At 45.3% G+C, this 15,977-nt stretch overlaps 1 protein-coding gene across 2 annotated transcripts in view; it reads right to left on the reverse strand.

Moving 5' to 3' along the window:
• The window catches only part of LOC147108550 (AP-1 complex subunit gamma-1-like), a 145,037-nt gene that overhangs the window by 98,237 nt on the left and 30,823 nt on the right, over nt 1–15,977 (reverse strand). For both annotated transcript variants that reach the window (XM_086005229.1, XM_086005228.1), the window contains exons 2-4: nt 8,881–9,085; nt 6,412–6,536; nt 3,997–4,138 (exon numbers count right to left, since the gene is read on the reverse strand). In XM_086005229.1, coding sequence (XP_085861355.1) covers nt 3,997–4,138; nt 6,412–6,536; nt 8,881–9,081 — 468 coding nt within the window. In that variant the 5' untranslated portion in view covers nt 9,082–9,085. The remainder of the gene's footprint in view (nt 1–3,996; nt 4,139–6,411; nt 6,537–8,880; nt 9,086–15,977) is intronic.

The following is a 15,977-nucleotide window of genomic DNA, read 5'->3' on the forward strand; positions in this document are numbered from 1 at the left end:
GGCCAAGGAGAGGGATGGAATCAGTGGCTAGGGAATAGCGTTTACGGTGGGGACCAAATACAATGGCTTTGGCCTTCCCAATGTTTAGATGGAAGAAATTTCAGCTCATTCAAGACTGGCATCAGACACGCACTCTGACAACACAGAGGCAATGGAGGGGTTGAGAGGTGGTGGTGGTGAGGTAGAACTGGGTTTCGTCAGTGTACATGAGGAACCTGACGTTGTGTCTTGCTGCGCGGCAGCATGTAGATGAGAAATAGAAGGAAGCCAAGGATAGATCCTTAGGGAACTGCACAGGAACAATGTATAGCCTGCATTAGTAGGTTATTAAACTAATCTCCCCCAACCTCATCCCCTTTTAATCAACGTATACATATGAGAATTAGATCATATTCTGCTGCTTTATGTCTAGGCTAATATTTATATATATATAACACGCACAATACCTAAATTGGCTTCTTCCACACTTATGTACATAAAACAGTCCAAAAATTATTGGCCTAATCAGATTAGTCCACAGCAAAACCACATTCCAACACAGCGAATCAAAACTTAACTCCTTCATGCCAGAGATATCACAGACCAAAGTGGACATCAGGACATTACCAAAACTACTTTATTCATCTACTATTGCAAGGATATGGACAGTGCCATTACAAAGCTAGGTATTGGTGATTACAATAATGGTAAATTGATTATTAAACCACAAATCAACAGAATCTAAATCAGAAGCAGAACAGTAACTTATTTGTAAGCATCCAACTATCTCCATGTTAATAGGGTTTTGTTTAGTAACAAAACACTAGTTATGTTCAATGTCAAAGATTACAGCACACTCACTTTAAGTTCAAAGTCTATATTTAGTGAATCATTGGTAGTCCTCCAGTATTAAGGCTGACCCTTAGTGATGAGCATAAAAATCATACAAGCTCTCTTGGAGTACCAGGCTGGATGTCACATCAGACAGTGCAGTGCTCCTTCGTGTTTACCCTGGGAGTCACCTCAGATGCGTCATCGGCATCTTTCTTCTTATTTGACTAAGCTGTTACTTTCTGTAACTTTCCTTTGTTGACTTGTGTATTAATTGAACTTAAGTGGTGTATAGCAATTGAGTGTTAATTGTATGCAAGGGGTGGGAATTAATTGCAGACTCTCTTGCTCTCATATATAGGGGAGATGGCTGGGGAAGGGTTGCAAGCGTATCTTGGTGGTACACAGTATGTAATGTGTGTGTCTGTGAATAAAGACTTGTAAACGACTAAAGACTTCTATCCTTCACCAACTGGCTATCTGACTTTTACATATGTGGTGCATTTCTTACTGCTTGGAAACATACAAAGTTGATCCTTTACATTCTTAAACTCTCAACTTCCCACGACTCTTTAAAATCTCCAGGACATTTGCCCTTGAAAACCTCAGCGATACCTTCTTGAGCTGTCGTTTAACCTTCCAAACCTTACACTTTTCAGAAATCTTTCAAAAAATCTTTTCCACTTACATGAACATAGTCTAGCCTTCAACATCCATCATTGAATCTTACAGCACAGAAGGAGGCCATTCAGCCCATTGTGCCTGCTCTTTGAAAGAGCTATCCAATTAGTCCCATTCCCCTGCAAATTTTTCCTTTTGAAGTATATATCCAATTCCCTTTTGAAAGTTAATATTGAATCTGTATTTTAGATCATAACTCACTGCATAAAAAAAATTCTCATCTTCCCTCTGGACCTTTTGTCAATTATCGTAAATCTGTGTCCATTAGCAATCTCTGGTCATCCAGGAAGACATCCAGCACCTTGGTGTTGACCAGCTGACCTGATTTTGTGGGTCAGGGAGAGGGACTTTAAAAAATCTGGGCAGACACCAATTGAGGGACTTCGGCAGCAGCAGGCTGCAAAGAGAACTTCTGCCCTGGTCAGGGAGTTGGCGCTTTTATGTTAAGTAAAGGGCCCACTGAAGCAGCCTAGCGTATGCACATTCTTTACTTTTGTAATAGAACATGATTGTACCAAATGTTTCTCATCAGACGCAGTGTTCTGTATGATTTGCCTACTATGGAATAAAGCAGTTTAGGAATCCAAACGAACGCCATCTCAGCTAATGTTTAATCTTTCTGAAGGCAAATAGAGTTAAGGAGTGCATGTGTGCAAGACATGGAGATCCAGTCCAGAACACAATGGAGTAACAGTTACACTCCTGGGTCCCACTACTGCATTAAAGATAGGGCAGTGGGAGTCAACTTCCACAAGAAAGTGACTAGCCCACTTGAGAGTGACTAACATCACTGAACCAAAGTAGCTATCTGCAGCAGACCCAAATTTGCAACACTATCCTAAAAACAAAAATCCCATTTCAGGTAATCTAACCAATCAAAGGCTAATTTGGTTACAAGGGCCCCTTTCCAAGTTGTCACTCAAGTACACAGACATGTCTTAGAAAGTTGTAACTGTCAAGTCGGTGGGAACTTTAGCAAGATAGTATGCTATACTGATAATGGAGTCATGACAACTCATTCCACAATGCCATCAGTCACATTATCTGGTTTGTAGTTCTTAGAGGGCCCAAGGCCGCCTGACCCAAAGAGTAGAAGTCCTTCCTTGTTTGGCCGACACCAACTGGTTGTGTGTGTTGTGAACTATTTTGTCTGAACACACAAATCATGTAAGGGAAGGAATTAGCTGCAGTGGTTAGACTAATGGGAATTAACTCCTTTGGTTGGGCTACAGTCATTTTACAGTATTCTGGAATTCTCAGTGCTTTGTAGATGGAATTCCTGATTGTCAATTTTTGCATGCAAACCATAAATAAGTGGTCTTAACTATTGCATGTTCCTTTACCTATATATTTGATTTTACTCTTTTTAAAACAAAACGCCCAGGACACACAGGAAGCCGAAACCCAACAAGCATGGCACTACAGGAGGACTGAAGGTCAGACAGATGGGGGGCTCCGATGGCAGTCAGGGCTCCTGGGGTATGATAGCATGGGACAGGTCTCAGGATCTGGCAACATGGAGGGGGCTAGCATCTGGCAGTGTTGACGCAGATCCAGGGTCCATGAGCACCACAGTGGAGGGGCTGAAAGTATCAAGGGCGCGGATTCCCAGAGAATCTGGGCTGAGCCACCCCATGTGGTGTTCCCAGAGCCTTGCCTGAAGCCAATTTTAAGCATGAAACGTACTCAAATACTCAAGTTACTGACTATACATTTACTCTATAACTAACAAACCTTGGTATTTGACCCCGAAATGAGCTTCCGACCACATATCCGCAGCATAACAAAGACCATTACTTCCACCTCCATAACAGCGCCCGTCTCCGCCCTTGCCTCAGCTCATCCACTGCTGAAACCTTTGTTATCTCTAGACTTGACTATTCCAACGCACTCCTGGCAGGCCTTCCACATTCCACCCTACGTAAACTTGAGGTCATCCAAAACTCGGCTGCCTGTGTCCTAACTCGCACCAAGTCCTGTTCGCCCATCTCCCCTGTGCTCGCTGACCTACACTGGCTCCCGGTTAAGCAGCGCCTCGATTTCAAAATTCTCATCCTGGTTTTCAAATCCCTCCATGGCCTAGCCCCTTCCTCTCTCTAATCTCCTTCAGCCCCACAAGCACCCTCCTGCCCCCCATAATGTATATGATGGCCTATCCATGTTATCAGTGTATTGCCTGTCCAACAAGGAAGTATACTGTACCAGGTCTGGTTCTAGGCAATGAAGCAGGACAAGTGCACAACTCAAGAACACTTAAATACACAGAGATAAAGATATTGGACTAGACATTAGCTAATGTAAGTGGGATCAAATTTAGCCCAGATTAATTGGTTTGGAAAAATTGGGAGTTCAAATCAGTGGACTAGAAATGGAAACTATTTAAAGACAAAATGTCCAGATACACTGATAGCTAGGGGTAGATTAGGTCAGAGTAAAGTTCACTTTCTGTCCATTTTTGTTTTTGTCATTTATATTCTTAGACCTGCTGCAGAGAGGAAGTCTCACCTTTTTACGGATGTAAGAATTGGAGTTTTTCAGCAGTTTTTCCACCTCTCCTGCCAGATCTCTGCACATATCTGATGATCCCATGCAGCCTAGTGTACATAGAGACAGCCCCTGGACAAACTGTGTGCTGTGGCTTAAATCACTGTAGAGAGGCACAAAATGTACTGTCAGACATTTATAAAACACAAACATCAACTCCAAAATTCACAGCTTTAACTCAGTTCATTCTTGACAAAGTTAAAACCAATAGCACTGAACTATTAGCCAACAGAAAACCATTGCTAGTTAAGAATAGGTGGATTTTGGAAATGGAAACAGAATTCCAAACAGTGCTATTTATCCCCAATTCTCTCACCATCCCCCATCACTTAGCCCTCCTTCAGCAGGGTGGCCCCGTTCTGTCTGGCGAAGTTTCTAATGCAATCCTGAACATCATTCATTTGTGTACCCATCAGCAGGGCTGACGAGACGTGCAAGGGAAAGACTGATTTTCCTGCCTTTCGCAGATAAACCCCAACAAAACAGGGCAAAACTCACCAACTAGGGTAAGGGATAATGTGAATCTCAGTAAGGCAGAGAGTCAAACTCCACTGCCCTATTTCTCATCTACATGCTGCCCCTCTGCGACAGCATCTGAAAAAACATCAGATTCCACATGTATGCCGACGACACCCAGCTCTTCCTTACCACTACCTCTCTCTGCCCCTCCACTGTCTCTAAATTGTTAGGCTGCTTATCTGACATCCAGTACTGGATGAGCAGAAATTTCCTCCAACTAAACATTGGGAAGACCGAAGCCATCATCTTCGGTCCCCACCACAAACTCCGTCCCTAGCCACCGACTCCACCCCTCTCTGGCAACTGTCTGAGGCTGAACCAGGCTGTTCACATGCTTGGTGTCATATTTGATCCCGAGATGAGCTTCCGGAACATATCCGGCCGATCACTAAGACCGCCTATTTCCACCTCCGAAACATTGCCCGACCCGGCCCGGTTAAGCAATGCCTCGTTTTAAAAATTCTCATCCTTGTTTTCAAATCCCTCCATGGCCTCGCCCCTCCCCATCTCTAGAATCTCCTCCAGCCCTACAACCCTTCGAGATATCTGCGCTCCTCCAATCCTGGCCTCTTTCGCATCCCCGATTTTAATCGCTCCACCATTGGCAGCTGTGCCTTCAGCTGCCGAGGCCCGAAGCTCTGGAATTCCCTCCCTAAACCTCTCTTTCCTCCTTTAAAACACACCTAAAATCTGCTTCTTTGACCAAGCTCATCTGCCCCAATATCTCCTGATGTGGCTCAGTGTCAAATTGTTTGATAATGTTCCTGTGAAGCGCCTTGGGACGTTTTATAAATACAAATTGTTGTTGTCATCCTAGCCAGAAGCCTCTTGGTGGCTTTCAGATCAGTGCAAAACAATGATCCCTAGATGGCATGTGACATTCAAAGCATTTTATGTATAATTATGTATTGTTAAATACAATCAGCTTTACTTGTTCCCAATGTATATAAATGCACAAGCATGCTAACTAGTTAAGGCAGATTTAATTTCTACACTCGGCTTTCTTCCTTGTCTACAGAAATATGTGGTCATGACTGGTCAGGCCTATGTAGCTTTCCTATTTCTTTCATTGGCAATCAATTATCGCACAAGTTCATTTTCTAATTCTGAGTGGCTGAAAAGGCTTGAACAAGATTTCATCTTTCTTTTAATTTATTTTCAGGATATGAACATCACTAGCTTACTTGTGCTGGAATTCAACCTGCATTGTACTATTTCACCATGCAATACACTGGAGCACTGGCATTTATAATACTACTGCCCGTCAGCTTCCAGTGAAACTTTTGATACCTGTAATATTTAACAATATTGAAATGCTTGTTTAGTAGCTCTCCCTCAATATCTAGAGTGTAAATGCACTGCGCAGAGTAACAATAAGCTATATTAGCTAGAAGGTCACAGGTTCAAATTTATAAATTGATCTTGACAGGGCAGCAGTGCGGGTGGCCTAAGTACCCTTAGACTAGGGAGTGCAAAAAAAATAGCCAGGGTTCCTGCTTCTGATTGCTAACCAGTAGCCCTACTGGAAACTCTGCATGTACAGATATTGGGCAAAAGCGAGGTCAGACTGGCTGTGATGCACACCACAATCAATAAGGCTGCTGACCGTCACTGTCTAGGCTCACAAATGAAGAAAAGTCACTTGAATTAAATACTGTAGGATTGCCGGCACCAGTGAAATTATACCAGTGTAAGAGTCAGTCTCTTCAGGAATGGAGAGAAGAGAGTTGAGGGAATTAATTTTCTCCTTCCCAAGTGAACTGCTAGAATTTATTTCAAACTACTGGCCCAGGTTATGGTGCGATATCAAATGAAGTTTGAAGGGGGTGATTTAGGACTAAATATATTAGCACCTACTTCTTAAGGCAGTTTGTCATCAGTAGATGGACATCTTGTCTCTCATCTAGTAGCAGCATAGCTCCAAGGTAACCAATCCGCTTGTCTGTGAATCTCTGAGACGCTATTAGCTTTAAACATTCGAGCTATACAAAAACATCAAGAATAAGAGACAAAAAACAAATTAAACCTCAAATTTCAAAATATGGCTCCAACCAAATCAATGGGTTTTTCTCATTTAAATGATAACCTGCTTTGCATTGCCAGCATTTTCTGTTTCTAATTCAAGAATGTGAAGAGGCAGAAACATAATGCATTAAATCTGAAATGAACTTACAGAAGATCACTTTATAACATAGACTGAATAGTTTAATTATTAGTAATCTGACCACTCCCCCCTCCGCTTTGTAACTTCCCCTTCCCCCCCCCCTTAAAATCCACCTCTCACCAAGATTTGGGTCACCTCTACCAATATCTTCTCCTTTGGCTCAGGCTCCCATTTTTTCCCCCCTTACACCTTGGTAAAGTGCCTTTGAATGTATTTTCTACGTTAAAGATTCTATATAAATGCCAATGGCTGTCATTCCCTTCAGGAGAGCAAAGGAGATTTTTTTTTTAAAGTCTATGAAATTATCCATGCTCTTGGATCGATGCTGTAGTGTGCGCAAGCACTAGGTGTGTCCATTTTATGTTTCTTTCACCAGAGGTGATGGCCTGTACAATTAATTTATAAATTTGTTTCTCAAGAACAAAGATGATTCCAATACGAGTGAAACAAACAGTTCCCTGTGCAGTGTGTTGCACTTGCACGGCTGTTGACTCAGTTTAACAGTTGCCACTTGGGCTGGCACCTTCTGCTACTGCCACAACTTTGAGCTGTTCAGGTTTATGACTGCAGCTGCTAGGTTTTGTTGCTCAGGTCCACTCCCAGAGGGCGAGTATCACATGCCTGGAAGGGTTTTTTTTGTTGCGCATTACCAAATTGTTCATCTTCTATACATAGACAAAACCCTTGGTCGGAATGGATTGCATGCGCACATATTAAAAGGAAATTAGCTAAGAGATAGCAGAGGCACTATTAATTGTGTGTATATATTAGAAAAAAGAGAATAGTGCCAACTAATGTGATTCCTATATATAAAAAGGGAGATAGAACAAGTCTAGGAACCTATAGGCCAGTTAGTTTAACATTGCTGGTCGGAATGATAACGGAATCTTTACTCAAAAGAATAACATCTAGAAACCGAAAATATAAGAAAGAATTCAGCACGGATTTCAAAAGGAGGTCCTGCTTGACCAACCTTATTGAATTCTTTGAAGTAACAGAAAGAGTAGACAAGGGTAATGTAGTAGATGTAATATATTTGGATTTTCAAAAGACCTTTGATAAGGTACCACATAGTAGACTCATGACTAAGGTCAGAGCATGTGGAGTCAGGGGGCAAGTAGCAGAATGGATGGCAAGCTGCCTACAAAATAGGGGTTAAGGGTAGTTACTCAGACTGGCAAAAGGTGGGAAGTGGTGTTCCACAATAATCAGTGCTGGAACCACTGTTCACAATTTACATAAATTATTTGGACTCGGGAATTGAAGTACAATTTCAAAATATGCGGATGACACCAAATTGGGGGTATAGTTAATACTGAGGAGGACTGCAACAAAATACAGGAAGATATTAATAAACTTGAAGAATTGAAGTTTATTTGCCAATTACACACCGATATAGATAAGTGCAAGGTGGTGTGTTTTGGGTCTAGGGGCTATAAATAGAAGCTAGTCACTAATAAATCCAGTATGGAATTCAGGAGAAGTCTCTACCCAGAGTGGTTAGAATGTGGAACTCACTACCACAGGGAGTAGCTGAGGCGAATAGCATAGATACAGTTAAGTGAAAGTTAGATAAACACATGAGGAAGAAAGGAATAGAAGGATATGTTGATAGGGTTAGATGAAGAGGGCTAGCAGGATGTTCGCGTGGACACCAGCATACACCTGTTCGGCCGAATGGCCTGTTTCTATGCTGTGCTGTACATTCTATGTAATTCTATGTATAAGAGGAACTGCTTTACCAGTTATCTTGCAGTTTGAAACTACTGCATTTGCAATTCAAAATTACATTTAAATAGCGCTCAGCTAAATGACTAAGTGAGTAAATCAACCAGAAATCCTGCTTGCGATCTATACCCAGTGACTCATGCTGAAAAGTGCACATGCACTTAATCATAAGGATAGGACAGAGCTTGGCTGTGATTCTGACCAAGCTCCAGCAGCCTAACTGGCTCTCAAATGAAGAATGGGCACTCGGGCAAGGTACTAAGGGCAAGTGACACTGTGAACCTGTATAACATGAAACATCGCCTTCAAGGGGGGGGGGGGGGGGGGAGGGAGAGAAAATTGGAACAGAAAAATCAAACAAAAAAGGATTTAAAAATTGTCAAAAAGCTAGTCTACACTCCTGGCTCATTGATGACAAAATTGTCATTACATACCTGGCCAAAGTGTGCTGGGTATCCAAGCATATGCATGTAGATGAGTTTTGCTACATTTCGGCAACGGTATGTGTTGTCTTCCTCTCGGAAGGACGATCTGATGAGCGCACATTCTTTCTGAATGACGTCTCGTTCTTCTGCTTGTGTTCTGGCAGCACGGATGGTGCGAATCAGCTCCCGCAATCGAACAGGAGCTGGCATCTTGCTGAAAAGATAAAGTTAGCTACCACTGGCATCAAATGGGTACAAGGTTCAAAAGACAGGACTTTGACTTAATAGGTCTTCTTGGGAGGCCACCTGGTTAAAAAGTAAAAGATTATACTTCTCAAACATCTGACTAATGCCTTTCTGCAATTATGCTAACTATTAGTTTTAGAATGAATGATGCAACACTTTTAAAATGTTTTCATTCCTGATCACTGTCCAATGGCTCTGCTGGATGGTGCACATATATGGACAGGATTGCACTCAGCTGTTGCCCTCCATAAGAATTAGAAGCAGGAATAGGCTATGCTCCGCCATTCAATAAGATCATGGCTGATCTTAGAGCTCAACTCCACTTTCCCGCCCGATCCCCATATCCTTAGTTTCCCCTAGAGTCCAAAAATCTCTCTTAGCCTTGAATATACTCAACGACGCAGCATCCACAGTCCTTTGGGGTGGAGAATTCCAAAGGTTCACAACTCTCAGTGAAGCAATTCCTCTTCATCTTGGTCTTAAATGGCCAACCCCTTATCCTGAGTCTATGCCCCCTAGTTCGACTCTCCAGCCAGGGGAAGCAACCTCTCAGCATCTACCCTGTCAATACCCCTCAGAATCTTATGTTTCAATAAGATCACACCTCATTCTTCTAAACTCAAGAGTATAGGCCCAATCTCCTCAATCTCTCCTCATAGGTCAACCCTCTTATCCCAGGAATCAATCTCGTGAATCTTCATTGCACCGCCTCCAAGGCAAGCATGTCCTTTCTCAGATAAGGAGGCCAAAACTATGTACAGTACTCCAGGTGTGGTCTCACCAAAGCCCTGTACAAACGTAGTAAGACTTCCTTACTCTTGTACTCCAACTGTAAGCATCAACGCAGGCCCCAAGGATTTTTTTTGTATCGGACATTTTGAATGACTGTTACTGCTGACCAACAGCCTGTTTGGAGAAGATGGGAGGGGCCCAGGTGTTCGTGATGGACAGGAGATTCCAGCTAGGCCTACAAACTAATTATGGGAGAATGTCCGGGCAGACAGAATTCTCTGGGAAGACAATGGGTCTGGGTAGGTGACTCATACGGTTACGAGCACCTAGATGAGATAGCCCCGAAAGGCGGGAACTGGACAAAAGAAAGCCATTGTAAATTAATGGGAAGCCACTTAACCCAGGATCAGGTGAGAAGTGCGGCCCATCATCTGCCATTAACACCAGCACCTAGATGGGATAGCCCCGAAAGGCGGGAAACCAGACAAAGAAGACAAAGAAGGGTGATTAAAAAGACATCACTGCAACTACACAGACTGGAGTGAACTTTCAGGGGATATAGAGAAGGCAGCTTTGGCCATTTCTTTCTCTCTCTCTCGCTTGCTCGAAACCACGAGCAACAAGAGCCTCGCCTTGCTCTTTGACTGTAGGAACGAAACTGGGACTTGGTTACTGCATCGGCGATACGGAACCAGGAGACACGTTCTATACAGGGGAGCAGCGAGCAAGAAAACGGACAATCGGGGTGAGCATTATCCAAGCCCACGCATCCTTAAGACCACCGGTACTGTGTGAGGGGGTGTTGTGTGTCCCAACCAATCCAGGGGGATTTAGTGGGGAGGTTCTGTGTGTATTTTATACTCTGTATGCAACACAGTGTGATTTTAAGCGTCTTAATACGAGACAGGGGCCTGTTCGACGAGCTAAGTTGTATTGTTGTACTGTTTGTATTACGCCACCAGGCATTTTATGTACTGGAGGCGGGTGTGTGTGTGTTGACCTTAAACACCGTACGGTTGAGTCTGAAAAGCTTGTCTGTGTCCCAATCCTGTTCATCGTAATTCCTGTCGTATAGAACTAAGTAGGAGGGGTGATTTGAACCACCAAGGCAAACCACCTACAGAATTGGTGATGGTCGGCAGGACGATAGGTTGTGTGAACAGGATCATGGAAAGTTTAGAGGGCAAGCGATCTGCAATGGGGGACAGAATTTCCTCCTATGTGTTTGGTAAAGTTAATGTGTCTCAGCAGTGGGTGCTGGAGATGTTGCGTTCTGACAGTCCTCAGGATACGGCTGCTGAGTGGACAAGGAGCAAGGAGCATAAAAAGTCTAAGGAAAAGGCGATTTGGCTCCTGTGCCTGCAGAAACAGGTCCAACTGCTCAGGGAGCAGGTTGGAAAGCTACAGGCCGAGCTCAGGGAATCAGAAGAAGTCAGACGCAAGGGGGGTAATGGGTAATAGATTAATGGAGGAGCTGCACAAGGAAATGGAGGAGCTGCACAAGGAAAGACAGGAGAAATGCGCACAGGAGGAAACCTCCCGTAACACCGTAGTACCTGCAGTGCCAGGTCACCGAGACCAAGCTCAATGAGCAGGCTGTAAGGGAGGAGAACGCCCGCTTAACGGGTAAAGTTGACGGGCTAGAGGGGCAGCTTAGAGACAAAGACAGCCAACAGGGTAGCCAGAAGCAGGGGTATGAGGATTTAAACCACGGGCCTTGCGAGGAAAGGATAAAAGGTCTGACCCAAGCCCTGTCCAAAGCCAGAGGGATGGTTTGTTTAACAACCCCAGGGGAAGCTCGGGTGGACTGGGAAGAGGAAAGATAGGGGTCTGAGGATTGGGTCTGGGATAGGGAAGTCCGACCGGCACCGGAAGCGCCACAGAGACCAATGTATCCTCTGCGGCAGCAAAAGTACGGTCCACCCACACCTAACGGTGCTCAGGGCCCGCTGCAGTGTGATTATGTGGTCCCATTTACCACCCCACAACTGCAGGCTATGATAGCAAGCATGCCCAAATTAAGAAAAGAAGGGGACCCCTCCGTTCACTTCATGGAAATGGAGCAAATTGGGGGGATCAATGGGTGTAGTGAGGACGAAACTCACAGGCTGTTACTATATTCCCTGGATGGAAAATTGTACCAGGCCCTGTCCGCAGCCACCAAGCTGGGGCAGGGAACCACGGCAGGTTTAAAGGAGGAAATCCTGAGAGCCATGGGACATACCCAGGGTAGTCCATTCTCCCAAGTGGAGAGAACGCTGCAGCTGGCTGGCGAAGCACCACAGGCATTCGCAGACAGGCTATGGCCTGTATACGAAAAGGCCACGGGTGGGATACTAGACAGGTTACAGCTGCAAGGGAACCCCAGGAATCACTGGCTCAGGACCCTCGTGGCAAACAGTTTGCCACGAATAAGGGCAAAAGCAAAAGCCTGGTTTGACTCCGAGGACTCGCGAATACGGAGGCCGACATGTTCCGGAAGATGAACCTGGCTTTTAAAACCGGTTCAGAGGAGGAGGTCAAACCCAATAAAGGCAAGGTGCATGAGGTAAAGGCCAGTGAGGGTAGCAAGGAGGAATGGCGTCAGGAAGGGGTTAGTGCAGAAAAGGCAAGGACATGTTTCGGGTGTGGGAAGACAGGACACTGGAGGCGGGAGTGCCCGACCCAGAAAAAGGGGCAAGGCCGAGGGGATACTCTGGTGCAAAAGGCAAAGACTGTCGACGAAGGGGGCGACTGGGGAACCGTTTGACGTTCTGGTGGCTGCCCTTCGGACGGTTTTTGTGCAGGAGAAAGGGAGGGTAGATGCTACCGCGAGCAGTGTGATCCCGACTGCTCCCATATGTCCTTCACTCGGACTAGAACGCGCCCAGCCTGAGTACCTGTGTCCGCTCACGTACGATGAGTGAGGCAGACCTTGTGTGAAGATGGGGGTGGAGACAGTACATGGGGAGTACTTGGTGGACACTGGGGCCTCGAGCACGGTGATCCATTCAAGGGACCCGACCAATTCATCCTGATCTAGCAGGGTCCCATTCAGCCTCGTAGGGTTCACAGGGAACGAGCACGCGGGGGGGGGGGGGGGGCAATGTCCAAACTTTTGGCCATAGATTTAGGATCCCTCCATACCACGTGGGAGGACAACCAAAAGGCCGACGAGTTGGCCAAGCAGGGGGCCAGGGAAGGAGAGTTCTGCGATCCCTATGAAGTAGGCCCGGTAGCAGCAATCCAGGACAAGGGCGGAACACCGGGGGTAACTTTGGCCCCGGACTTAAAACAAGTCCAAGCCCAGGATCCCGTCCTTAAGGCTATCCTGGGGAAGAAGGAAAAGGGCAAACAGGTAGAGGGTCCGTTCAGAGCAGCGGACATAACCGTTGAAAAAGGGATGCTATTTAAAGTTCCTAAGCAGTACCAGAGGGAATTCCTCCAGTTGGCCCACGGGGGCCCAGGAGCGGGACACCCAGGGCCGGAAACTACCTGGCAGAGGATAGAACAGGCAGGGTGGTGGCCGCAAGTCAGGGAGGATGTTGCGACCTTTGCACGGACTGCCTGGTGTGCGCAGCAAACAACCCCGATCCTCAGCGTAGGAAAGTCCCCATAGGGCACACAAGGAGGGTAGAGGGACCATGGCAGTCCCTCCAGGTCGATTACATCAGACCACTACCCACCACACAGGCAGGTAACAAATACTGCCTAGTCCTGGTGGACGTGTTCTCCAAGTGGGTGGAAGTCTTCCCTTGCCGAGCAGCCACAGCTTTGGTGACGGCAAGGATTCTGGTAAAGGAAGTGTTCTCCCGGTGGGGACTGCCACAGGTCGTGGAGTCCAACCAAGGGAGTCATTTCACGGGGCGAGTAATGCAGGCCACCTTGAAGCTTTTAGGGATTGAGGGGGAAGTGGCACGTGGCTCACAACCCACAATCATCGGGGGTTGTGGAGCGCTTTAACGATTAAAGAAAGGCTAAGGAAAGAGACAGGGTCGTCCCTGAAAAAGTGGGATGAGGTCCTGCCGTTACTTTTAATGGGTGTCCGGGCCAGACTCTCCAGAAGCACAGGGTATTCCCCGCATGAGCTCATGACCGGGAGGGTCATGCGCACCCACACCCACGTTTTGGCACCGGTCCTAACGGAAGCCCAAGTCCAGGAAGTGAACCAGGACAAGTTTGTACAGAATCTGTATGATAAATTAAAACAGATTCACTGGCAGGCAGCCAGTAACATGGGGAACCAGCACCGGAAAAATCGGATGCTGCTCGAGCCTCAGAAAACCCACGAGTGGAAGGTGGGAGACCAGGTAATGGTACGGAGCCACTATACATGGGGCCATATAACATAGTGGACAAGGCAAACCACCTACAAACCCCCTTGCAATAAAGGGCCAACATGCCAATTGCCTTCCTAATTGTTTGCTGTACCTGCATGCTAAATTTCTGTGTTTCCTGTACGAGGTCACCCAAATCTCTCTGAACACCAAAATTTAATAGGTTCTCGCCATTCAAAAAAATATTCTGTTTCTCTATTCTTCCTACCAAAGTGAATAACCTCATACACTCCATCTGCCACCTTATTGCTTACTCAATTAACCTGTCTATATCTCTTTCCAGGCTCTTTGTGTCCTCCTCACAGTTTACTTTCCCACCTAGCTTTGTATCGTCAGCAAACTTGGATACATTGCACTCAGTCCCTTCATCGAAGTCATTAATATACAGGAAACTCTTGTTTAAACGGCACCTAAATATCCGGAATTCTCTATTAACCGGCAAAATTCTCGCTCCGAAAACAACACCTCAATAACCGGCAATGTTGCCAAGTCCGAGTCTCCCGCGGTGGCCGAGTTAGTCAGTGGGGGTAGTTCTTCAAACTGCCACTACTCAGCTTCTTGGCGCAGTCGGAACACCTCAATACCCTTGTAACAGGAGTCTGACTCTCCCGCGCTGCCGGTAGTCTCTTCTGATTTGCCATTTTACAGGGATACTGTGTGTCTCCCATGCTGCTGGTAGTCATTGCATTGCATTATGGAAATCCCAAAAGTTGGTCCAAGCAAAAGAGAGTGGTGTTAACTTTAAAACAGAAAATCGACATATGCCAACGACTAGAAAGGGGAGAGAAGTGTATCATTATGAATGAATTCAAAATCGGTTCGTCAACAATCTATGACATCAAATCGCAGAAGGATAAGCTGCTCAAGTTTTATTCAAGCTCAGAGACATCCAAGGGTGTAGAGAGATGGCATACGCTTTGTAAGCCTAAGCTTGAAGAGCTGGATACCGTGCTTTGAGAGTGGTTTTCTCTTAAGCGTTCAGAGGGTGTTCCGATTTCTGGACCTATGCTAATCGAAAAAGCGAAGGATTTCTACGCAAAGATGGAGCTCACTGACAAGTGTGCTTTCTCCGAGGGATGGCTAATGTGCTTCAAGGTACGGCATGGGATACGACGACTCAATATTTCCGGGGAGAAGAAATCAGCTGATCACGACGCCGCAGAAGAATACTGCAATTATTTAAATCGGATTATGCAGCAACATGATTTGTCGCCAGCACAGCTATACAAATGCCGATGAAACTGGCTTATTTTGGAGGTTTTTGCCAGAATCAACGCTTGCTGGGGTTAGTGAGGCTAATGCTTCAGGTTACAAGAAAAATAAAGATCGTGTAACCGTGCTAACATGTGCGAATGCTGCTGGATCACACCGGGTTAAACTTCTTGTCATTGGAAAGTATAAAAATCCCCGTGCATTTAAAAATGTGAGGCACTTACCTGTTGAGTACAAAGCTCAAAGAAATGCTTGGATGGGTAAAGAAATCTTTTCGAATTGGTTCCATCATATTTTTGTTCCATCTGTGAGGGAACATTTCCGTAGAATAGGGAAACCTGAAGATAGCAAATGCATTTTATTGCTTGATAATTGTAGAGCCCATCCGCATGAATCAGAGTTGGTTTCGGGAAATATTTTCACCATTTATTTGCCACCAAATGTAACTTCTCTCATACAACCCATGGACCAGGGCGTTATCCAAAATCTCAATTATCATTACAAGAAAGACTTCCTACGTAAACTGATAAGCCAAGATGACAATATTCACGCATTTCAGAAGGAATACAATCTTAAAGATGCCATCTTTAATGCTGCATG

The sequence above is a fragment of the Somniosus microcephalus genome, chromosome 13 (assembly GCF_052327205.1).
Source record: "Somniosus microcephalus isolate GS21.2 chromosome 13, FLI_Smic_1.0, whole genome shotgun sequence".
Classification (NCBI taxonomy): Eukaryota; Metazoa; Chordata; class Chondrichthyes; order Squaliformes; family Somniosidae; genus Somniosus; species Somniosus microcephalus.